The sequence below is a fragment of the Rhincodon typus genome, chromosome 23 (assembly GCF_021869965.1).
Source record: "Rhincodon typus isolate 14 chromosome 23, sRhiTyp1.1, whole genome shotgun sequence".
NCBI classification, from domain to species: Eukaryota; Metazoa; Chordata; class Chondrichthyes; order Orectolobiformes; family Rhincodontidae; genus Rhincodon; species Rhincodon typus.
Window position 1 is genome coordinate 6,225,647 of NC_063354.1, and position 15,014 is coordinate 6,240,660.

General features: G+C 39.6%; 1 protein-coding gene across 1 annotated transcript in view; it reads left to right on the forward strand.

Moving 5' to 3' along the window:
- The window catches only part of LOC125485873 (nucleosome-remodeling factor subunit BPTF-like), a 76,376-nt gene that overhangs the window by 35,467 nt on the left and 25,895 nt on the right, over window positions 1–15,014 (forward strand). Inside the window, exon 4 of the mRNA XM_048610993.1 lies at window positions 3,975–4,055. Within this exon, the coding sequence (XP_048466950.1) occupies window positions 3,975–4,055 (81 nt within the window). The remainder of the gene's footprint in view (window positions 1–3,974; window positions 4,056–15,014) is intronic.

Genomic DNA, 15,014 nt, shown 5'->3' on the forward strand with positions numbered 1-15,014 from the left:
AACCTATTATCTCCAAACCACATGCCCCTGCCCAAAAAAAAAGACCCACAGTAGGGTCGTCTTAAGGCCAAAATGATTCAGTGTTGCCAGTGCTAGTTTTGCAAACTTTAGATGAATTTCCTTTATTAAACTTGTGTAAAAATCCACAAGCCTTGTGAAATAGAACAGCATTAAAGTCTGTAATGTTATATATTGGGTTACATTTTTAATTGTGATTTCGAAATCCCATGGGCACTTCTGATGACAAGGCATACAAGGCTATGAGCCAAGCTGAAAAATCAACTTACAATAGTCAGGTGGTTATTTTTGACTAATGTGGATGCGATGGGCTGAAGGGCCTTTACTGCGCTGTGGATCTCAATTGATGACTCTGTAATGTTAGTTGTGGTTTGTGTTTTAGTCCATAACACATTTTGTCCCTGTGCTATGAGTCATTGGTTTCAGAAGACAGTACTGATGTATTGAAACTCAGTTATGTAAAATAATATATTTTACCAATACTTAACTTTGGTTATGGTGACTAAGGAATTATAGTTAATGTGAATGTCACTGTCATTTATGAGGCATTGGGACATTTCACTCCTTTTGGCATAACTATCACGGCATAACTATCACTTTGTAGTCACCGAATTAATGTATAGAAATTGGTGAATAGTGTAAATCTATCTAGACTGCTGCAAGAAATTCCCTAAAGCAAGTATCAACAGCTCCCCCTGTTGTTTTTGTTTCTTACAGCACCCATCCTTGAAGTCCCTGAGTAAGAAAGTTTATTGACGTGTTATTATTTAAAACTGCAATCTAAACTACAAAAAAATTGGGAATTTCATTTTGCCAATCTGGGCTGGATTCAAACCAAGTAACTGAAAAATCATACAGACAACCTAGCGCTAATCTAGGTGCTAGAAATGGCTGCTGTTTTTCTTTGACACTGTATCATCATCCCCGCTGAACACAGGGACTTGTACCAAAATTAGAAAAGCTGTCCATAGACTGGTCAAGTCGCAGCTCAATGTATGTTCACGAAATCATACATTTAAAGTCAGTATCTCGTATTCCTTCCATCATGATCATCATGGTAATGTCCTATTCCACTGACGGCACAGATCCGGCAGAGGTGGTGGCACAGCAGTGCATTTTTGCAAAGGCTGCCCCTAGGAGTCCTCACAACAATTTCAGACCCCCAAAATTTCATGTCATCAAGTCAAGCACAAGCAGGGAAAGCCTGTGCTGATTATCAACAGCAGCCCTCTTTCAGCTGAATCGGTGATCCATGATGTTGAATACCGCTTGCAATGAGCACGGAGGTGGAGTTGGAGTTTCATACTGGCTCAGTGACTCCAGTGTATAAGTTGGCCAAGTCCTGAAGGAAAGGTTTTGCCAAATTGAGACTGCAGCAGGTGTTGAACCTGTTTCTAATCAACCTGTTCAGAGATGTTATTACACACCTCTGGAACAGGTGGGACTTGAACGTGCGCCTTCAGGTCTGGGGTAGGGACATTGCCACTGCACTGCAGGAGGGTCCCAGCAGGTGTTGAAAGAGCCAATAAGCAGTTAACTCCAGATGATGTTGAGAAATAACCACAAGCATTGAATAGCGTAACTGCTGAGTCCTGACAGTATCCCAATTGTCATGTTGAAGGTTTGAGTTTCAGAGCTAGATGTGCTGTTTCAGTAAAGCTGCAAGACTGGTAACGACCTGACTTGTGGAAAATTGTCTAGGTATATTTTGTCCTTCCAATCTGGCCGATTAATTCTGCATCAGCAAGTTGAAGGAAGTTGTCCTTGACAGTGTTATCTAGTTTTCTGAGTCGTTCAGCTCCAGATAATGTTGCAGTCTTGGTCCAAACTTAACCAAAGAGCATAATTTCAGAGGCAGACAATACTGCTTTTGAAATATAAGTAGCATTTGATTAAGAGCAATACCAAAGAGCCTGAGTAAAATTGAAATTACTGGTAATGGGGACAAACATCAACTGTATGGCACCATACCTAACATGGAGAAATATGGCATTGGTTGGTGGAGGCCAATCTCTTCACCAGGGCAATGCTGCCATAGTTCCTTGGAGTAATGTCTTAGCCTAATCCATCTTGTTCTTCAATGACCTTTCCCGCAATGCAAGGTCAGATATGGAGATTTTCAATGATTGTGATGTTCTGTATGAGGTACTGAAGCAGTCTTTACTAACATGAAGCAAGACTGGACCAAATTCTGGCTTGGACAGCAGTATGCCATCTATGAGACATATTGCAGCAGTATATCAAGACTCCTTTCACAGGCATCTTCCAAAGCAACAACTTGTACGACCTGGATAAATAAGTGATGAATAAGGGCAGCAGCTGCATGTGGATACTACAATTTTTAAGTTCCCTTCTTATTCAAACCCAATCTTGAATTTGGAGGTATTTTGTGATTCTTTAACTGTCATTGTGGTGAAATTTAAGAGCTTGTTTCTCCCACAGCACTGTGGATGTACTTAAACCAGATAGATTGGATTGGTTCAAGAAGGTGGTTCACCAATACCTTCTGAAAGGCAGTTAGGGATACGCAATTAATGCTGGGCTGGATAGCAAAGCTCTTGCTCCAAAACTGTAATAAAATTCTGAAGTCAAGCAAGTATTTGCTATTTTTTTCAGCTCTTTTCATGGCTTCAGTGATTCACAGTTATTCTAAGGTGCTTTTTGGTGAATGAAGTACTTTTGGTAGAGTCACTGCTGTAATGTAGGAAACACAGCAGCTAAACTGCATGTGGCAAGGTTCCACAAACAGCAATGTGATGAGTAGATAATCCATTCAAGTACTGTTGGTTGAAGTGTAAATATTAGATGAACCAATAGAGAGACTACCCCTGCTCTTTGAAATAGTGTCTTTGGAAACTTGTCCACTCTTTCTTGCACATTTTGGTCTTTGGTTAGTTGTCTCATCTGAAAGGTAGTATGTAATTTTGACAATGCAGCTTTTGCACAGCGTGGTGCTGAGTCTCAGTCTAGATTATGTCAAGTTTCTGGTGTAAGACTTCAACCCATGATGTTTTAAACGCTGACCGTGTTGGCAACTGAATCACAGCTGAAGAAGTGGTATTATGCTCCATTGAGCTATCCAACACTAAGCAGTAGATATTTCTGAGTTTTTGAACTTGTACATTTGGTTTTATGTCGGCCATGTTTAAGAGATCAGATCTGGCTTCAAGTTGGATTTGAGCCTGAGAATTCACGTCAGTCGGATGTCCGTTACTTGCTTAACCAAGGTGTCATCACCTTTCAAAATCTATCATACCTTTATAGAGTGTGGCTCTGGAGTGATTCCGACTATTCCAGATATTGAGCATGAAGAAAGAATACAAATGCATTCACTTCTCAGTGTGGACTTGAGTGGTCTCTATTATCCAATACTTTATATATGCTCGTTGTCTGATTCTAAGATAAAGCAGCTTTGCTTTGATGGCCAAGTACCCTGAGAACTATTGATAGCTCTCAGTAGTTTAAATCGGAAGTCCTCCTTTGAAAGGAATGTTTTTTCGAGTTAGAATTGAAGTACAATTTATTTTTCATGAATTGCTTGCCATTAAAGATGAAATGTTGCAGTGTTTCTCTATTGAAAATCTTGGTAGAATTTTAAGGACAAAACTGGCCTTAAGAGGAATGTCTTGAAGGATTCGTGGAAGTATGTTGCACGCTGATATGAGATTTGCCTAGTGAAGTCTAGATGTAGCTTTAAAAGGGCTTTGGCAGTTGGGCGCTCAGGTATCTTTCACTTCATTTGTTCATGAATCTTCATCTTAATTATGTTTTCTTTCAGATTTGTCAATATTTTTTTCCCCATATTTTGTTCCTTAATCTTGGTAATATTTCTTAAATTTATGTTCTCAGCGTCCTTCCTTTACCTGTCTCACTCCTCCAGAGGTTAATTTATCTTTTTGTTTCCAATTTGTTTTTTCTTCAATCGTTTTCTTTTCTCCCCTTTCGTGTTCATTTAGGAAATGGGGACTCCACGGAGCCAGGCTGGGGAGGATTACAGGTTGTGGGAACTCTGAATCAAGCTCCTACGCAACAAGGCGGTAGGCAACACTCTACAAACTAATATTGAGAGCAGTGGGTTACTTGCAAACTACTTTAGCATGATCATTTGATCACTTGGCCATGTGCCACAGTGAATATTTCGTTTTCCCTAGGTAGAAGCAAAGAGTGACTTAAACTTTGTTTGAATTTTGTCTAATTTTTGTTTTATTCTCATTTGAGGGAATAAGTAGAAGTGAAGAGAGTAAAGGTTTCACAGTGGTGAGACTTGCACTAGTGTGTCTGGAAGATAACTGGGCAATGTTGAGTTAAGATTATTGATTAGTTTTTTAAAAGTTGCATTTATAAAGCACCTTTCACCACCTAAGGATGTCATAAAGTACGTATTGAAGTGTAATTACTTTAGTTGTTTGGCAGCAAAGAACTTGAGTTTAGCTGTAAAAAAGACCCTTTTGAAGCTTTTTGACTTGCATTTATCAGGAAAATTTGCAAGAAATGCCAAAGTGAAGGGAAAACAACAATTATACCGTATACTAGGAAAGTGTTGATTGCTTGGAAAGTGTACTCTGATCAGTAGAGGTGTTGCCGTGGAGAATGTAATGATGACTGACTGACTGTTAACTGCAATGTTTGCTTTAACTTTTAGACAAGGCAGATTGATTTTGGTCAAGACATTGCTCTGAGAAATGAACCAGAGAATGGATGTCACCTGTTTAGCTACGTTGTAACAGGCCGTGTGCGCTCACGTAATTTCTGTCTACAAAGAGCAGAGCCCTGTGGGTTAATGCATTTAGCTTTTAATACACGCAGATATGCCAAACTGCAAGCCTGACAGATCGTTTTGTAATATAGAAAATATGTAAGCCAGTTTGCCCACAGCAAGCTTCCACAAACAACAGGAGTGAATAATCAAATACTGCTTTAGGGATTGATCGATTGAGAGATAAACATTGACCAAATGATGGGAATAAACTCCACTGCTGCTCTTCAGACCAGTGCTACAGAATATTTTGTAGATAGCAAGCAAGCCCCATGTTTCATATTTTATCCAAAAAATGACAGCTCTTAAGGTGAAGCACTCTTTGAGAATGGCACAGGTAGGTTTTTGTGTTCAAGTCACTTAAGTGAAACTTTAAACTACAACCTTCTTACTCAGGTGAGTATGCTACAAACTGCTCAATGGTTGAACCCAGTGGAAGTTAGGGCACTCAATTTAACTTTGTGAAGATAAATCATTAATGCTTTGAAAGCGATGGAAGTAGCTGACCATATGAAAAGTTAATATTCACCAGTGACTAAATACGTAATGGATCCTTTCTTTCAAGTCTTGGGCTGTTGGTATCATTGGCAAGGCAATTACTGATTGTGAATCCTTAATTGCGCTTGAGAAGGTGCTGAAAGTTGTCTTGATGAAATGCTGGAATCCTTAGCGTCATAAAGATTTTACTGCACAACATGAGATGCTTCGACCAATTGTGTCCATAGCTCTTTGGCAATCATCAGATATTCATCTATTCTAATCTCATTTTCCAGCTTTTGACCTGTAGCCTTGTATGATCTGGAATTTCAGGTGTTTATCTTAAATGTCTTAGTGGTTCCTGCCTCTATCACCCTTTAGGTAATGAGTACTAGATACCTACACTCCTTAGGATGTGATCAATTTGAATTTCCAGAAGGTCTTTGACAGGTGCCACACAGGAGGCTGTTAAACAAGATGAGAACCCATGGTGTTAGGGGCAAGTTACTGGCGTGGATAGGAGATTGCCTTCTGTCAGTCAGCCAGAGAGGAAGGATAAGGGCGTCTTTTTCAGGATGGCAGCCGGTGACTAATGGAGTTGGACAGGGATCTGTATTGAGACGCGATGGGCCAATTGCCTAGCTCTGCTCCTATATCTTATATCTTAGAGCTTATAGTATGTTTGTGCCCCTTTAGGTTCCTAAGCCCTACCCATACAGATTCCTCTTGACCAAAGCTAAAATCCTTCATCGCTATTATATTAATGTCCTCTTTATGCATCAATGCTGCACCACCTCGTTCTCCTCTTTGTCCTTCCTGGAAATTGAATACCCTGGGTCTCCATAATCCCAACTATATCATACCCATTTATGTCTATTTGTATGACTGATTCATCCACTTTGTTGTTCACGTTATTACCGGAACAATCTCGTTGATGGAATGAGGCTATTGTTGCTAAGTTTGCAGGTGAGACAGAAGTAGGTAGAAGGATAGGAAGTATGAGGCAGGGAGGTTGCAGAAGGACTTGTACAGGCTAGGAAAGTGTGCAAAGAAGTGACAGAATACAATGTCGGAAAGCGTGAGGTTATGCTCTTTGATAGTAAGCTTAGATTTTCTAAACAGGGAAATCTAAAGCACAAAGGGACTTAGGAGTCCTTGTTCAGAATTTTCTTGAGGTTAATATGCAGGTTCATTTGGCAGTTAAGAATGCAAATGCAATGTTAACATTCATTTTGAAAGGACTAGAATACAAAAGCAGAGGTGTATTGCTGAGGCTGTAGAAGGCTCTGGTCAGACCACTTTTGGAATATTGTGAGAGATTTTGGCCCCTGGAAGGATGTGCTGGCCTTTGAAATGGTTCAGAGGAGGATTGTGGGAACAAGCCTGGGAATGAAAGGCTTGTCATATGAAGAGTAGTTGAGGCCTCTGGGTCTGTACTCTGGAGTTTAGAAGTATAAGGAGGGCGATCAGATTGAAACTTACATAATATTGAGAGACCTAGATAGAATGGACGTTGGGAAGATGTTTCCACAAGTAGGAGAGATTAGGACCCGAGGACACAGCCTCAGATTGAAGGGATGACATTTTCGAAATGAGATGAGGGATTTCTTCAAACAGAGAGTGGTGAATCTGTGGAACTCGGTGCCGCAGAAGACTGTGGAGGTCACGTCACTGTATTATTTAAGACAGATAAATACGTTCTTGATTCGTAAGAGGGCCAAGAGTTACGGGCAAAAGGCAGGAGAATGGGATTGAGAGACATATCAGCCATGATCAAATGGTGGAGCAGACGCGATGGGCCAATTGGCCTAGCTCTGCTCCTATATCTTATATCTTATAGCTTATAGTATGTTTGTGCCCCTTTAGGTTCCTAAGCCCTACCCATACAGATTCCTCTTGACCAAAGCTAAAATCCTTCCTCGCTATTATGTTAATGTCCTCTTTATGCATCAATGCTACACCACCTCGTTCTCCTCTTTGTCTTTCCTGGAAATTGAATACCCTGGGTCTCCATAATCCCAACTACATCATACCTATTTATATCTATTTGTGTGACTGATTCATCCACTTTGTTGAAAGTGCTCTGTGCTTAAAGACACAAGGCCTTAAGGTTTGTCTTTATAACATTTTTAGTTGCATTTGCATTATTTTGCAATATGACCCTGTTTGATTCTTGCCCTGGAATTGTCTGCTGAGCATTTTCCTTATTTCCTATTCTTTTTGTTTTTTTTCCATTGTTTCCCTCTCTTCTGTTTTCGTGAATAGATCCCTATCCCCCTGCTATTTTTGTTTAAACCCTTCCTAACTGCACAAGCAAATACTTCCTCTTGTACATTCATTCTGGCCATGCCCAGATGCAATGTGTCCAGTTTGTACTGGTCCAAATGTTGCTAGAGTCTGAAAACATCCCCCTTGCACTATCTGTCCGTCTATGTATTCATCTGATTTATCCTGCTGTTTCTGCTGATTAGCACGTGGCACTTGTAAGAATACTGAGATCACTACCTTGTGGTCCTACTTTTTAAATTGGCTTCCTAGCTCCCTATTTTCTACTTTCGGACGCTCGTCCTTTTTTTTTTATTCTTAAACGCATGTTGATGGTACTGATATGTATCACAACCTCTGACCGTTCACAATTCTGCTCCAGAATGACCAGTAGTCTGTCAAAGACGTTCTTGCCCCAAGCACCTGGGAAGCAACATACCATCGCAGTGTCTTATTTGCAGCCACACAAACTTCTTTGTATTCCTTTTACAATTGAATCCGCTATTGCTATTTCTCCTTCCCTCTCCTCATTGCCGAACCAGTCATTGGGCAACGAATTTGGCTGTTGATGCTTTCCTCTGAGAAGTCATTCCCCCATCAGTGTCCATGAACCTTCTGTTTTGCAGTCAACCTTAAACTAATTGCCTTAATGTGTTTGATCTTCTGTCCTAAACTCAACCGTATAAATATGTTATCCATTCATCCTACAGGGGTTCACCCAGGCACTTGACTGCCGTCATATGTCTTCGAAATGATGCATTTAGGTCACTGTCCAAATGACTTGTTGAGCTTTGTAAACTTAAAAAAGAAATTCAAAATTGATCAAAATCCATCTGCCTCGATTTTAAATTCACATCTCAAAAATAATAAGAATATGTTATACATCTGTAATTCTGGGTACATAATCTAAGAAGGGTTAACTGAGGTAGTTAAGCAGAGAATCAAATTGAAAGAAAAAAAATCATAATACAGCAAAGAAGTAAGTCAAAGGATAGAGAAACTTTTATAAAGTTAATTTAATGACCAAAAAAGGCATGAAATAAACTGGAAGAAAACAGCAAATTTTATTAAAAGAAATAGAAAGAACTTCTTTAAATATATAAAAAGGAAGAGATAGGCCAAAATGATCATAGGCCTCTTATAGAATGAGGCTGGGAAAAAATAATTGGCAACGAGGAAATGACAGGAATTAGGTAAGAGCTTCATATCACTCTTCTCTGTTGAAGACACTAATAGCGTTCCAGAAAATGCTAATTAATTAAGGGACAAAAGCAGGTAGGAACTAATAGAATAACTATCATTTGAGTAAAAGTAATAAGAAGACTAATGAGACTAAAGCCCAATATAACATCTGGAACTGAAGGGATGCATCCTGAGGCATTAAAGGAAATAGATGTAGATGATGCACTAGTAGTAATTTTCCAAGAACCTTCAATTCTGGAACTGTCACACAGAATTGAAAAACTGTCATTGTAAAATGCTCCTTCATGCTTCAGATAAGTAAAGGCTAGTTAGCTTAACATCTATCATTGCAAAAGTGTTAAGAGTCTGTTACAAAGGATATAATAGAAGAGCATTTTGAAATACACAATATAATCAAGCAGAGTCGGTATGGCTTAATGAATGGGAAGTCATATCTGATAAAGTTATTAGCATTCTTTGAGGTGGTAATGAGCAGGATTGATAAAGTGGAACCAGCAGATGTAATATATCTGGACAGGAAGGGTTTGTTTTGTAAACCTGGATTTTTTTTACCCTCAGACAGCTGTCGAAGCTGTGTTGTTAAGTATATTCATGGCTGAAATCGATAGATTTTTAATCAGTAAAGGAATCAAGGGTTATGGAGAGAAGACAGAAACGTGGACTTGAGAACTACAGATCAGCCATGATCTAATTGAATGGAAGAGCAGATTCTGGGATAAATGGCCTAGCTCCTACATCTTATGATCTTGTAGATTATTTTGCAGCTAACAGGTGTAATTTTGCATGGAGTTTTTGTTCAGCATTGATGTGTTTGGGAAGCTGTTTTTTTTTAAACTGATAATTCAGATAGGTCATTTGTTTTCAGATGCTGTAAATTACCACTTAGTGACTTGTTGTAAAGTTTCATTGGTACAGAATTGGCAAAAACCATTTACTTACTCTAGGTTACAGTTGGATGCTGGTGGGTACCCAAAATAAAAATAAAGGGAAGCCTCCAAATTCTCTCTCATTGTAAACTTTTGTTCTAACATTTACAAGTGCAAAATTTGAAAATGCAAACTTAGTCCATTTATATACTATTTTTATACTTTTTATTTCCTTTGTCGTCTTGCATTACATAAATAGTCTATTTTGGATTAGTCTCCCTCACAAGATGATTTTGTTCTGTTGTTTTGTATTATTTTACAAGTGTAAGATTTCTACATTTTGAGAAAAATAGTTTTCTCCATGGGGAGACTGGTTCTTACATGATGCGAAGTTATTTTTATTTTCCGGTTGTATCCGTGACTAAGTTAAACTTGTTTATCTTGATCTTTTGGGGTTTCATCTCTAGCAATATTAACTAGAGAATTTAGTTCCTGAATAGCTGAGCAATTTTATTATCCAAAATGAATAAACATCTTAATTCCATTTTGTAGGTTAGCTCATTTTCTCAATCTTATAAGTACCATGTGTTTAAATTAAATCAATAGTTAAAATATTTGTAATGTTTTTCTGAACTGCAGCTATTTTAGTGACCAATTTCAAAGCAACACAGGATGCATATTTTAGTCACTTATCTCTTGACTGTGTTTCATATTTTAGTATTAAATTTCATGTTTTCATTTTATAACAAATTTTAACAAATGATTATCATCCACTGAGGTGACATGACTGGGATACATTTATGTCTTAAGTACGTAAGCAAAAATGATGTAAATGCATTTTAAACGAACTGCTTTTTAAAACAAAATTCATAGGATGTGGATGTCATTGGCTTGGCTTGGCTTGGCTTGGCCAGGCCGGTATTTGCTGTCCATCCCAGATGCCCTTAAGAAGGTGGTGGTGTGCTGTCATCTTGAACCAGTGCAGTTAGTTTGCTGGAGGTAGACCTGCAATTCTATGGGGGAGTTTTGGAATATTGCAGTACTGAATGAACAGCGATATATTTCCAAGTCAGGATAGTGAGTGACTTGGAAGGAAACTTGAAAATGTTGAAATTTCCATGTATCTGTTGTTCTTGTCTTTTGAGGTGTAAATGGGTTTGGACAGTGCTGTTTGAGGAGCTTTGGTGAATTCCTGCAGTGCATCTTGTACATATGACACCTTTGGTTGCTACAGACCATCTGTAGTGGAGGAGTGAATTTTTACGAATGTGGTACCAATGAAGAGGGTTGCTATACCCTGGAAGGAGTCAAGTTTCTTGAGTGTTACTGAAGCTTCATTCATCCAGGCAAGAAGGGAGTATTTCATCACACTCCTAACTTGTTCCTTGTAGGTGGTGGGACAGGTTTCAGGGAATTGGGAAGTGAGTTACTCGCTAAAAGATTCCTCGCTTGCTATTGTAGCTACAGAACCTGTATGATGGGCTCAGTTCAGTTTCTGGTCAGTGCTAACCTCCCAATATTTTTGATAGTATGGTATTGAGTGACAGTAATGCCATTGATTGTCAAGGAGTGATGTTTAGATTCCTTCTTGATGGAGATGGTCATTGTCTGACACTTGTTTGGCATGAATGGTACTCATCACATGTCAGTCCAAACCTCAACACTGTTCAAGTTCGTTGAATTGTTGCATGGGGTCACAAATGGTGCTGAACTTGATGCAGTCATCAACGAACATGCCCACTTCTGACCTCACGATGGAGGGAAGATCATTGATGAAGTAGCCAAGATGTTTGGGCAGAGCACACTATCCTGGGAAGCTCCTGCAGAGTTGTCTGGAATTGAGATAGTGACCTCGAACAACCATAGCCATCATCTTTTGTGCCAAGTATGACTCCAACCAGTGGAGAGTTTTTGAACTAAAGCTATAATGAGGCCAGGAATTGAGTGGCCCTGGAATTGGTGGAACCCAAACTGAACCTGAATGAACAGATTATTGTTTAGCGAGTACTGCTTGAAAGCAATGTTAATGACACCTTTCATCACTTTAGTGATGGTTGAAAGTAGACTGATGGGGTGATAATTAGCCAGGCTGAATTTGCCTTGCTTTTTGTGTATTGCACCTACCTGGGTAGTTTTCCACATTGTCAGGTGCCCTCCTGCACTTCTCATTGAACCAGTATTGAACCCCTGGCTTCATTGTAATGGTAGAGTAGGTGCTATATCTGGCCACAAAGTTGCAGATTGTATGGAGTACAAGACTACTACTGCACGATGAAGGGTATTCTCAATGGGAAGATGGGATGTTGTGCCAACAAGGACTGTGTGGTGGTCACTTTTACTGATACTGTCCTGTTCAGATGCAACTGTGGAAGGCACATTCTTGAGGGTGTGGTCAAGTCTTGTTTTTTCTTGGCCTCACCACCAGCTGTAGACTCTGGTAGTTATGTTTTTTAGGGCTTGACTGTGCTGCTGTGTCACGCTTGGTATTGGATATGGTGGTCTCCCAGAGTACCTTCTGTGCCCTTGCACCTCTCGAGCTTCCTCCCAACAGGAAGAGCAGGATTTTGACTAGGTGCCACTGAAGAAATGATGATATTTTCCAAGTCAGGATTGTGAGTGGCTTTGAGGTGAATTTGCAGGTGGTGGTGTTTCCATATATCTACTGCTGTTATCCTTCTAGATGGCCAGGGTTATAGGTTTGGAAGATGCTGTCTAGGGAGCCTTAGTAAATACCTGCAGTGCACCTTGTAGATAGTACACGCTGCTGCTACTGAGTGTTGGTGGTAGGGGAAGTGAACATTTTGTGGATGTGGTGCCATTCAAGGGATTGCTTTGTCCTAAATGGTGTCAGCATTCTTGAGTGTTGTTTGAGCTGCTCCCATCGAGGCAGATGCTGAGTATTCTATCACACTCCTGACTTGTGCCTTAGAGATGATGGAAAGGCTCTGGGGAGTCAGGAGGTGAGGTATTTGCTGTGAGAATCCAAGCCTCTGATCTGATTATTGTACCCACAATACTTGTGAGACTTGTCCAGTTCAATTTCTCATCAATGGTAACCACCAAGATATTGATTGTTGGGGTTTTAGTGATGGTGATGCCATTAAACATCAAGAGATGATGGTTATCTACTCCTTTGTTGGAGATATTCATGCCTGGACTTGTATAGCGTGAATGTTAATTTGGTGGCGTGTGTTTGATCAGATTCAGAGAGATTTAATGGAATCTAGAGTCAATTTTGAGGACACCTGGGCCAATTCCCACTCAACTGTATTCCATTATGGTACCACCTCTGCTAGTGAGTCGGGGACAAGCCGAAGGATGTGTCAGGCATGATCCCGTTAGTATTACCATGGCAGGATTGACCACTCTGCGAGACAACTCTCCCAATTGCAGAACTAGCTCCCAGATGTAGTAAGTAGGGCTCCGAAGGGTTGATAGGACTGTTTGCCAGTGTTGTTTCCAGCGACTCAGTCGAAGCCAGGTGGTCTGCCCAGTTTCATTTCTTTCCTTTCTCATGATTGATAATAAGGGAGTTAAGCGTCAACTCCATCGCTGTCACATGAATGCCAGACCAGATAAGGATGCTAGTTTTCTTCCATAAAAGTTATATTAGTGAACCAGGGCTTTTTTTTAAAACTACAATTGGCAATGCTTTATGGTCATCACTAGACTTCTAATTCCAGATTTTTATTGAATTCAAATTCTGCCATCTGGCATGATGGGATTCAAACCTCATTTCCCAGAAGATTACCTGGGTCTCTGAATTATTAGCCTAGCAGTCGTCACCATATCCCAGCTTTCCACAAGATCTTGTACTTCTACTGTCAATTTATTTTTATTTTAAGTGGTGTTTGTATTTTGTTGCCTCTGAATAGAAGAATTTCTGCAACAGCGACATAGTGAATGATATGACAACTATCCTTCCAAATGGAATTAACTGATTGATTGTGATCACAGAATCAGAGCATGCCTTCTAGCTCCATAATATAGTGCTAACCTTTGTACTGAGTTCAGTTGTTTGTGTCCTGGATTAATATGATATGGGGAAGAAAAGTTCAGTAGGTATTAACCTTTGGTCCAGAAACTCAAACATGCTCACCGCACCTTTTATAAACTCTGCCTTAACATTAAAAAAAAGCAACACAAGTGAATACAGAAATTGGCAAAACAACAGTGTATGTGGACAGTAACAGGCTTCATAACCTTGACTGATTGCCAACATTCACACATGAATGACCGATGGATCTAGCGGTTTATTGACCAAGAGTTTCTGATATTGATCACAAATGGAAATGTTGGCTGATTGCTGGAAAAAGAAATAGACATATGGCAGTTTTACTTGTACTGTCCTGGCTGAGACCAGCTAAGTTGGCAGACTAAGATTAGAAGTGAGAATGGACAAACACAGAAGAATAGAGGCAGGAGTAAACCATTTGGCCCTTTTGAACAAGTTCCACCATTCGTCATCACGGCTGACCTTCCAACTCAACAGCTTGTTCCTCCTTTTACCCCTATATCCGTTGACGCCTTTAGCCCATGTTTATATCCAACTCCTTCATGTTCAACTTCTTACCATGTTTTGGCATCAACTGTTTTCTGTGGTACTGAATCCCACAGGCTCACCACTCTTATTTAATCCCTTCCCTTACATCTCCATACTGGGGCTTGTAGACAACATTTTTCTGACTCTTGGTGTTTCTTATCTGCATCCATACAGATTCAGCATCGTGGTTTTCTAAGTCAGTTTCCATCCTTATTATTGCATTGGTTTGTTCTTGCCTAACAATGCAACCCTGCCCTCTTTCCCTTTTTGTCTGTCTGTAGTTGCAACTGTATCAATATTTATTTGAGCCACTAATTAGAATAGTGAATACTCTACACGTTAAGGCATAGAGAATTTAAACTTTTTAAACCTCATCTTAGCTTTATTTTGCAGGATGACCTAATTTTGTGTTTCACCCCTTTTTATGCCTTCCATTTTCGCTTCTTAGATTTGTCTTTTGTTTTTATCTTTGTTCCTTCCTCTTCCAACAATCCTCCACCATGTGCATTTCATTTGTGTACTCGCTAACAACGATGCAGTTGTGGTCTAAAAAGTATCAAATACAAGTTCAGCTTCATTTGTGCTCTTTTGATGTCTTTGGTTTCTAACATTAAGTTTTACCACTTATACTCGCTTCAGTGACCTTTCTTTGCAAAATGTACTCGTTAACATTTCTCTGCATTGATTTGGTGATTTTGCTGCTCTGTCTGTGAAACTGTCTCTTTCACACTTCCCAGTTGTTGATGTCTAAACTTGTTGACAGTAACAATTTATTGTAACTAGTTAGTCCATTGAGCCAAAGCTACGCTGTTGATTTTTACATTGACCGAGAACTAATAGCAATACTGATTAGATGGGTGCTGAAGATTGCTTCGCGGGGTCATCA